Raw genomic sequence first — 10,746 nt, 5'->3', positions numbered from 1 at the left:
TCTATCTCCATGACTATTAAGGTGCTGGAAAGCAACGTTTTGAGATTCTTAATTCATGCAAGTTATCTTTGTTTTTTTTCTGACTCTTATATTTTGTTTTCCCTCGTTTATCTGATCTTTAATATTGCCTCATGGCAGATGTTTTAGTAGCACAATCTAAGGGGACTTTTAAAAAAATGGTGGATTATGTAGTATACGCAATGAATTAAGGGGACTCTTATCAACGAATTAAGGATGTGAATTTGAGCTGAGTAACCTTTTATATAGTCTCGTTCATTTTTTTTTTATATGCAGATGGTTAGTTGATTTTGTAGTATGTTTTACAATTTTTAGTTTCCCTCTAGTGATCATGGACTGGTTTTTGCACTATGAATTGGTTTACGGTATTAATATGAATTTTATACTTTTATCACTTACCAGTGATTCATATAATAGTCTTGGATGGTGGTGACGACTTGTCAAGGTGGCTTTTTTTAAAGCTTTGTTGTCCTAGAATGACGAAGAAGATTATAGAAGCCTCAGAAATTGAACTTGTTTGGACCTTTTGAGTGTTTTCTAGACTTATATTTTTTTTGTTAATTCTAATATTTAGACAATTGGACATGTAAGTTGGATAACTATAATATTGCTCTTATGTTAATTATGGTATAACATTTATATTTTATTCTGTGCACAAGTATGTATGTATGAGTGTGTGTGTGTATGTATATATATATATATATATATATATAGTTATTTATTTATTTATTTATTGAACCGCAGTTGAACCGGTCCGATCGGTTGAACCTCGATCCTTTCACTTCACCGGTTCAATTAACGGTCCGGGTTTTAAAACATTGTCTTTTCTTTGTTTTTTTTCTATTTCCCTTTCGCCTTTTTTTCTCCTTCTTCACGGCCAGACGACGACGAAATTGAAGCCTCCCTTCAGCTCTAGATTTAGCCAGCCGTCACCTCCATTCTTTCTTTCCCTTTCCCTCTGTTTTCTCCATCCCTCTCTGCCATCACCCTCTATTTTTCTCCTCACAGCCGGACGGTGAAGAAATTGCAGACCCCTTCAGCTCGCTTCTCTAAATAATCACTCCAGGTACTGCTGTCACCCTCGTTCTTTCTTTTCCCTTTTACTTACTCTCCGTTTTCTCCTTGCCTCTCTGCAAACCTGAAGATATTCCCTCTCTGCAAAAGGCACATAGAAATTGACGGTATGTTTCCCCCCTTATCCTCCCTTTCCCCAAAATCTTGTCTTTGTGACTGAAAAAGAAAAGAAGAAAGCATGGGGAAAAGACTCTCTGCAACAGCTGTATTGTTGGTGCACAGCCTTTTGTAATTGTAGGACAATAATTCACTTAGATAATTGCGCTTTTGTGGCCTTTTGTTCTGTGTTCATGTTTTGTTTGGTTTCGATAAAAGTAAAAAATGAAGAGGTGAATCATTAGGTGTTTTAGTTGTTGTTCATGATTTGACCGATTCATATCGGAGGCGAATCCGAGATTTTGGCCGATATCTTTCTGGTTCTAACTCGGACAATATCGACTGATTCGGAGCGGTTCTAATCAGATACGGTATAATTGGTTATTCGGGGATAGGGACCGGTACCGGTCCCTGTCATTCGAGTTACGACTCGGCCGAGTTGTCTCGTACTCGGCCAAGTTGGCAAACCATGATTCCTACCAAGCAAAAGGAGCACATTCAAAACAAAATACTTAGCAATGTAGCCATCCAGTTCTTCTTGCTCACATTTCCTTGTAGTTGATTCAGTAGCACTTTGCTAGTTGTTTCGACTGTGATTGCAGTCCATCCCTATGTCATGATGATATCCTGCTTTGTTAGTGTGTGATTTTGATTTTTGCCAAATGATAATTACTTTTAGACCTTAGAATATAAAAGCTGCCTACTTTCTTAGCCAATATTGCTGTGTTTTCTCTGCTTTATAGAGTTGATAGTGTGTTTTGATCCTTAGTTATTTGCTTTGTTTGTGAGTATGAAAAGAAAAAGAAAATCAACTAGAAGAACTAATATGTTTGCTGAGATGTTTAATGAGGCATGTAATGAAGGCCAGTTTACTTGGAGCAAAAAAAATGTTCACTGATATGCATATGCACTTCATGAACATGAATCTCCAATCTTCAGTGTCTGTCAACTGCGCAATAAGTATTGTTAACTTTGGAATGGTAAAGAGGCATGTTGGTGATTCAGTTATAGAAACTCAAATTGCCACTAACCACATTAGTAGGCAGTAGCAACCCTGAACCCTTAGTAAGCAGTTATGTGCATTTGCATACTCTTGCGGCTGTAGATAAGAGATTCAGTTTCGTTATGCAGTCCAGTGCAATAAAGTCGCGATTGATAAATCCTTCTAACCAACATGAGGCTTTGCATAGAAAACTCTATAAAAGGGAAGCATTTTTTTCAATATTCGGCCACCACTTGAGGTAGCAAAATGGATTAATGGATCATTTATTGTTCAAACTAAACGGTTGGTGGAAGAAACTAATCCAACCTAGTTACATCCATTTAGCTAGTGGATGTAAATGGTTTGGATGCAAATGGATATGATTTAGTCCATGATCCATTTCCCAGAGTTCATTTTTGTAATCCAATGAGAGTAACTACTGTGTTGATTAAATATCCATCTTATCTAGCAGCCAACTCGATCCATCTCCCTCTCTCCCACGTCACTGAGCTCCTCTCTCCCAAGTCACTTCTCCTCTCTCTGTTTCCTCTCCCATTTCCTCAATCCTCACGCCTTTGTCCCCTCTCCGTAGAACTTTTTCTGCAGCTGTGCGCCATAAATCCATTGCCTCTATTCCTCCTCTCACTACGCATATGCCATGCGCCCACTTCATTTCTTCTCCATTCTCACACAACCAACTTCACCTCCAGCTTCTTGCATCTTGATTAATTTCTGGAAATGATTTGGTTAAAATAGAGAAATTTTTTCAAAATCAATGGGCTTTGCTATTACTAGGTCTATAGATAATTGAGATGGTTGGTTATAGAGAGAGAGTATGTATCGTGCTTACCAGTGATAAATCATCTCTGGAAGAAGATTACCACTATCCGATGATGCCTACATGTGAAAGTGGACCCATAGGTGGTTGAGATCTCTTTATTTACTAGTAAATTATTTTGGCAAATGCATGTATATGGTTCACGTAGATTATCCACATAAAACCAATAGTTTAATGGTTTAAGTTGGACGGTCCATTTGCATGCGAGATAAAAATTTTCATTGATCCAAATCCATTTAATGTGGATGGATTAGGATGGACAAATGGTTTTGGATATATATAAAAAAAAAAACAGCAAAAGATCCTTATCAAATGGAAGAAAAAAAAAAGAAACTCCAAGCTGTGTCTTCCTGTCTCTCTGATGCTCTATACCTTTTTTCTAGGGGTGAGTACATTCGGTACGTACCGAATTCATAACCGAATTCAAATTCAATTTGGTAATTTGAAATCGGATATTTGGTAATTTGGTACAAAGTCGGTACTTACCGAATTCACTGAATTCTAATATAGTATGAAATAGGTAATGAGATTATGAATTTGATAATAACTGATTTCGCATTCAAATTTGATAAAATGAAATAGGGTACCGTATTACCACATTCGAATACCAAATTAGTTTATAAAATTATATAATGTATAGATAAATGCTATTTAGTATTAGTATATACTACTAATATATTATTATATTATATAGATAAATGCTATTAATAATAGTTAGTATATGGTATTATCATGTATTTATGATAATAATAGTATATAATAATGTACAATATACTATTTTAGTATTTGTTAATTGTTATATGACTATAGTAATACAAATATATAATAATACATAACATAACTATAATACTTATTATTTTATACATGACTAGAATTAGATAATAATTAATAAATATATGTATAATACTAAATATTAAATAATAAACATAATTAGTAATTAGAATTTAGATATTGGTAATTTGATACATCATTCACATTTGAATTATTGAATATTTGAATGCATAACCTGTAACTTGTAAGTATTAGTGTGCTCTAAATTTACTTTACATATTTAACATAAAAATTCATATTCTCTATTCACTAATCTTAAGGCTTTAAGTATAGACAAGACAACTAAGCAATGTAAGTGAATGTATATGAATTGCAAATCAATGTATTAGTGTATTGACTTTCACAATAATATAAGTAAGTAAATAAGTTATATTTTGATTTGAAATAAATTATAAGTTTGTAACTTAGTAACTTATCACTAATTATTGTAAATTATAAGTTTGTAACTAATATAACTTATTGCTAATCATTGTAATTAAGTTTGTAAGTTTGTAACTAATATTACTTATTAATAATCATTGTAAATTATAAATTTGTAAATTATCACTAATCATTGTACAGTCTAAGGTGTATTCTAGTTTAAATTAATCACATTTTATGTGTTCCTTAAATCATAGACTAAGGATTCTAGGTATAACTGATCAAATAAATGTCAATTAAACCACAAAATGATTAGAACATAAGTAATGTGTTAAATTATATAAATTTGGGGATCAAATCAGTAATAATTTTTAAATCATTGAGGAGCATAATGAATGTATTATAATTTAGGAGCCCCAATTTGTAAATTAAAAATTACACAATCACCGCCTTCAGGTGAATTTGGGACATTGGGTCGGACACTTCACACTTCACAGTTCACACTCACAAATTAACTCATTCCCAATTTCTCAAGTCACAATTCTGAATTCCTAAATCCCATTATCTTACATATATATAAAAACATAAGACTTTGGCACCACATGTTCGAAGGAAACTGGGGAATTTTAAAAAATTTGTGTTGAAATTGTGGCGAATGCCAATTAAGCCCTTGAGTTTTGATTGTTTTGGCAAATAGTGGTCTACTATTCATGGGCATTTTTGTTTGCCCAAGTGTTAAATGTCCACTAAGCCCTTCAGGAAGAATGACTGATGAAAGTAGTCCTCCTATGTATAAAACTGCAGAAGACAGCTTCATCTAAACTACCAATGAAGTCCCCTGCAGTTTTATTGATTTTACCTCAAGAAGATGGGACTTCATTGGTAGTTTAGATGAAGCTGTCTTCTGCAGTTTTATACATAGGAGGACTACTTTCATCAGTCATTGTTTCTATTTTTCTTAATTAAGCTGTGTTAAGCTAAATTTTGCTATTGGTAGTTATAATTAACCACATTGTTCCACCTGTTGCTTTTAAAAATGTTAAAACAGCACGGGTGAGTACCTTGTATGTTTCCTTATTTTTGTTCAGTTTTATTGGAGACAATGATGCACCTTCTTGTCCCATTTTTTGGTTAGGAAGCAAGCAAAGGAGAACATATTGTTACATGGCATTCAGAGGGCGAGGGCGAGGACGTGGTGGCTTTGGTGGTGGTGGCTTTCGTGCTGCTAAGCAAGAAAAATTTGATCTCTTTCCGGTAACTAAAACTGAATTTATTGCCTCTTATTATGGTAACTTTTCCTTTCATGTATGTTGCCTTGTCACTTTCCTACTAGTCAATGCTTTTACTAGTTGTTTTTTTCTTTTGCAATTTCTTGGTTGTGAACAATTTCTTTTTAATTGTATGAATCTGAGCTGATTGAAAATAGATTTAGCCTGTTTAGTCTTGTGTTAGGACAGAGAATAGTAAGTATTTGAAAGGTAAGAAGAAGGCATTTTAGAATCGGTGATCTCTACATGTACTCACCTTTCATCTTGCAGAGTAATTATATTGAAATCTAAATTACCTGAAGATATTTTACTATTGGTTGTCTTGAGAAAAAACTGGAATTTTGAGGTTTACAAGGGAAATTTACATTTTGTCCAATGCTGTAACTTCCAAATGTGTCTTAGATCTCTTCAACTACTATGAGCTTAGGGGTCTCATGTCACCTTTTTCTTTGAATAAAAACTTAGAATTAAACTCTGTAAATGCAAATTATCAAATCATCCATAGAATCATATTTTATAGTCATTGTATGATAGTAATGTAAAGTTTTGATAATAACTCTAATTTATTTTTTGGTTTGGTTGTATGTTGTGCTTAAGTTATTTCATTGCACAATTGTAGGAAATCGAGGAACTAGGAACTGCAGAAGGTGTGAAAGTTGATCCATCCTTTGCTGTTTGGTATAGTAAATTTCAGAGATACTGGAACTCTTCTCCCTATTATGTTGAAGATGAAAGTGGAGGTGCAAAGAGTAAGTACTCAAAACACTTGCACATTGCCTGATTTTTGTTCTGGGAGTAGTAGGATGCCAGAAGATATAACTCTGATGCTAGAACTATGGAAACTGATTGATATAATTGTCTTATCTCTTCCTGAACTTGTGCTGGTAGAAAGTCAAAGCACCGAAATAGAAAAGTATTCAGACAGGAAGTCTAAAAAAAAAAGTTCAAAACAGCCACTCTCACACTTCATAAGAATGGAGCCTGACTATGTTCCTGCCGAGCTAGCTAAAGGTTTGTGATTCTTGTCAATTCTAGAGATCTAAAAATGGTTGTAAACCCATCATTCACTATAAGCATCATTTTTTGTTGTTCTTCCAAGCTTCTTTTTTTCCTTTGCCTTTTACCATATTAGTTTTGGTGTGCTGATGGATGAGAAGGTGAGAAGAAGGAGAAGCATGGTGCCAAAAGAGTGAGATGGAACCCCGAAGCAGGTAATGTGAGAATACACTTTGTTGCTTCTTTCTTCATGCTTGTGTAGTTTTTAATCTTTGAGTTTTTTAATTTTTAAATTTAGCTCTGGTCAGCTCTAAGATGGTTTTGGGATTAAAATGATGGCCTTTTCTTTTCTTACTTTTACCCGGTGAATTTGATGATTGAGAAATAGTTGATCGTTGACACTTCATCAATTTGAATTTATCCTTGATGGTTCTAGATTTTCATCTATAAATATTTTAGTGCCATGAAAATTGAGAAATAGTTCAGTGAGCTAACACTTTTTGGCTGGCTTCATTAGCAATAAAATATTCTTATAATCCTTTTGATAATGCTTTTCAGTCTCTCATGGCAGTATTGGATAAAACTTGCATGGAATGGCAGTATTGGATAAAACTTGCACAGAACATTCTACAATTCTGCAGTCTCAGGATTGCAAATTAGATTTGAACAAACAGTGCACTTTTGGAGTCATTTTCAATCAGTTGGCTTGGCAAATTAAAATTTTTTATTTGCTTGGTTTTGAAGCTTAGTCATTCATCTATACTCCATTGGATGATTTAAATATTGGTGTTTCTTACTTTTTTGATCTACCTAATTTGCCCTTAATTAAAGTGGTATAATAATAGATGTGTTTTAGTCATCATGGATAATTATGTAATATGCAATATACCAATTATGGAATTACCTGTAGTGGTGTTTCTTACTTTTTTGTTCTACCTAATTTGCCCATAATTAAAGTGGTATATTAATAGATGTGTTTTTTCGTCATGGATAATTATGTAATATGCAATATTCTAATTTATGAAGTGTTTCAGTAAGATATAAATTCTTTATAACAACAAAGAGTCTATCATTAATGGTGAATTAGTTATCAATCGATTGTTAAACTGTATCCTACCTTCATTCTAGCCGATTATATGTTACTTAAATTATGAACCGGGAGGAGTAACATATAATCGGCATATTAGTTATACTGAATCCTACCAAAGCATATTAGTTTAAGCATCAGTTTTGCAAATTTTATGAGCCAAATATTTGTGAACAGAATATTAGTTACTCGGGAGGAGTAAGCAAGAGTTTATGAACCGATGATGATGGTGATCTGCAAAAATGATGAAGGCGTCAAAGCAACCTTAAAATAAACCTGTTAATATTAGTCCTAATTCGGGCAAGAAGCAAAGGCTATCGATAAAGCACTACAAGAAAAATCTATATTAGTGGCACCTATTTAATGGCATTTTTCAAGGGAATGCCATGGTTAAAACTTTTAGTGGCGCCTTGTCAGAAAAACTTCACTTCTTCACTCTATGAAACTGCTGGCTTAGTGGCTTTTTTGCTCACTATGCCATTAAATGCAAATTTAGGCACACTTTGGTGGCATTTCACCTTAAGTGTCATTGGATCATAAGTTTTACTCGCATTTTCTGACAAAATTAAAATAAAAATGAAAAAAAACACAGTTCACTAATTGATGAGATTTGCTTGCCTAATTAATGAGGTTTCCTTCCCTGATTTGCTCCTCTTAAGTGATAAGTATTAGAGTAAATCCCTCAAACATTGAAACTTACTGAAAATTTTTCAATCTAGCATTCTCTACAAATCTTTATCCACAAACCCTATCATCTAGCATCTCAATTCCTGGTACAATGGCATGCAAAAATATTACCATAATAATGCTTTTGTGGCACTTGAAAAGTGCCACTGGATTAAAAAAATGCCATTAGATTAAAATGGCATTTCAAGTGGCACTGGTATTGCTGACACTCAGGGGAAATGCCATTTGATTAAAAAATGCCACTAAAACACATATAAATTGGCATTTTTGAGTATGACTAAATGATAATTTTCTTGTAGTGAAGGGCTGTTTTGATGGAGCTAATGAACAAACCATAGATGTATAAGTTAGCTCAGATTGAATATTGGATGTACAAGTTGACTCCAATTGGTTACTGCAGCGTGCAGGCTTTAAACATGATGATCCTGATCTGTATGTTTACCTGAACCCATTATAGTGTTCATGTTGCAGCCTGAAAAAGCTACATTTTTGACGAGGCAAACAAGAAGAGAGATGGCCTATTTTTTCCTAAATTTTCTTCTGTTGCATAACATCTTTAGTGAAGGCCTTTAAATCTATTAAATTACATTTTAATTCAATTAGCTTATAGTTTGGACTGGAGTAATTGAACTTTGGTGGTTGTGTATATTGCATTAGTTGAACGACCTGATTATTTCATTGTGAGAAGTGACATTCTTCCAATGTCTCTGTGATGCCAGAATCATCATCTATTGGGTACCTACAGTTATTCTACCATTATCAAGTGTAATTATAACTTAGTCTACTGTGTTTGTGTCTTTTCACCAAGTTCAATTGATTTAATACTAGTGTACCAAAAAGAAGCTTGTATTTACTTGTTTACCTTTCACTGGTTGGTTCTGGTAACCAGCAAGTGTTTCCTAGGATAGGTTTTTCTGTTTAAATTTCGGGAAAAACCAGAAAGTGAGAAAATATTGTAAACTTGTTTCCTATGAAGCAGATTTTGCTAGGTTGTTAATACCAGAGTGACGCTTCAAGGACTTTAAACTTTCTGTAAAGCTTCTCATTTGTTTGGCTTGTATAGAGTCTTTATTTTTGTTCCATACTCACGGTGATTTTATGTGGCAGACATGAAGAAGTTGGATGTCTTTGAAAAGCTTGAGCAGAAGCATCAGGTAACAATGCTACTGCTTGTACTCAGCACTGCTTTCCTTCTTTCAGCAGGAACGAAAGAAAGTGATCTCCTTATTCAGTGGCACAATAGAAGTGAGAAAGATTCTTGGGAAGATGAATACATTTTTCTGCTCATTCTCTTTGTTTGTCCTAGTTGGTTGTCTTGACTATTCTGTTTCTATTCACCTCAAATGCAATAGGGTCAAGAAATAAATGAGGAGGATGAAGAGGAAGAAGATGAAAAACTAGAAGAAGAAGAGGAGGAGTATAGTGACGATGGCGATTATAATCAGGTACTTGTAACAATCAAGATTGTTTCTGAATGGTCTGAGGGGCTGGGGGGAATCAACTTTTGGGAGTGCAATTCATTATAAGACCTTATGCTTGGATTTCTCCTCTCCATAGCAGATATCACATATGCATATGTGTGCTATAAATGCACTAAAAACTCTGAAAATTGTTGCAGAACATTGATTTTGATGATGATGAAGACGACTTTAACATGGGCGATGATAATGATGGTATGGACTTCATCTTTGACATTATCTTACTTTTTCAATTTCAGTCTTGTATGTTGATAGAGAATTGCCTTGCCTTATTGGACCGTATAATGATGTTGTTTAATTATGAAAGCTAATGCTGATGAAATCTGTTGTATTGCAGATGAACCAGAACTATAGATGATGTATTTGTAAATGACCTATCTGGCCTCCTCCCAGATGGCACCAATTTTGCAGACAAAAAAAATCCTTTTTCCTTTTGTATAAAGCCAGAAGGGATTCACGAAATTTTACTCTTTCAAGATTTGACAGTTCCAGTTTTCAGCGGTGACATGACATCCTTCTCTCTGGTTTTTTAGACATGTACGGTTCTCTCGCGGTTGCAAGTTCTTGGAGTTGGGAGGGGGCTGGAGCTTTGCTTCATTTTTGATAGCATAAAATTGCATCTTGAAGTACTCTCTCTCTCTCTCTCTCTCTCTCTCTCTCTCTCTCTCTCTCTTCAAATACATTCTTAAGAAGCACCCCTTCCCCCCTTTTTTTCCTTTCTTAATTCTGATGTTGGACATTGGCCTTTTGTCATTACTGAAGCGTCTCATGTGAATACCCTATATGCGTTGTAGCATTTTGTGTTTGCTGCCCTTACAATTTACAAAGATGTGAATCGGAAAAGGAGGCAAAAAAAAAAAGAAAAAGAAAGAGGTCATTAGGATAGAAGCGGGTTGCAAGGAAGTTAGATGAATTCTACCAAAAATTAGGTCCTAAATTCATTGTCACATCGATAATGAGTTGGCTCCTTGTATAACGCCCGTGCTTGATGGGCTAGCCTAATTCTTTTTTGAGTTGAAATCACGGATTCA

The 10,746-nt window shown here is 34.3% G+C and overlaps 1 protein-coding gene across 3 annotated transcripts; it reads left to right on the top strand.

Moving 5' to 3' along the window:
* The first annotated feature begins 860 nt into the window (after positions 1-860).
* Positions 861-10,344, top strand: LOC140036987 (uncharacterized). Of its 3 annotated transcripts, none has more exons than XR_011840717.1 (9): positions 861-1,084; positions 5,335-5,453; positions 6,087-6,216; positions 6,356-6,478; positions 6,625-6,678; positions 9,345-9,482; positions 9,590-9,682; positions 9,856-9,910; positions 10,053-10,344. XR_011840717.1 is itself a non-coding variant. In XM_072080399.1 (9 exons), the coding sequence occupies exons 2-9, from the start codon at positions 5,364-5,366 to the stop codon at positions 10,067-10,069; spliced, it is 609 nt and encodes a 202-aa protein (XP_071936500.1). In that variant the 5' UTR covers positions 861-1,199; positions 5,335-5,363; the 3' UTR covers positions 10,070-10,344. The 3 variants fall into 3 exon arrangements, 2 of the variants coding, with proteins under 2 accessions (XP_071936500.1, XP_071936499.1); XM_072080399.1 differs by having other exon boundaries at positions 861-1,199; positions 9,345-9,391; XM_072080398.1 differs by having other exon boundaries at positions 862-1,084; positions 9,345-9,391.
* The last annotated feature ends 402 nt before the right edge of the window (positions 10,345-10,746 follow it).

This window comes from Coffea arabica, chromosome 2e (assembly GCF_036785885.1).
Source record: "Coffea arabica cultivar ET-39 chromosome 2e, Coffea Arabica ET-39 HiFi, whole genome shotgun sequence".
In the NCBI taxonomy this organism is placed as follows: domain Eukaryota; kingdom Viridiplantae; phylum Streptophyta; class Magnoliopsida; order Gentianales; family Rubiaceae; genus Coffea; species Coffea arabica.
Note: the sequence above shows the minus strand (reverse complement) of the source record. Positions and strands in the feature narration are given on the sequence as shown.

Bases quoted from the DNA above. Each gene is read 5' to 3' on its own strand.
- LOC140036987 (XM_072080399.1), top strand. From the start codon at position 5,364: ATGGCATTCAGAGGGCGAGGGCGAGGACGTGGTGGCTTTGGTGGTGGT. The intron at 6,479-6,624 runs GTTTGTGATTCT...ATGGATGAGAAG, and splicing joins TCCTGCCGAGCTAGCTAAAG to GTGAGAAGAAGGAGAAGCAT. The intron at 6,679-9,344 runs GTAATGTGAGAA...TTTATGTGGCAG, and splicing joins GAGATGGAACCCCGAAGCAG to ACATGAAGAAGTTGGATGTC.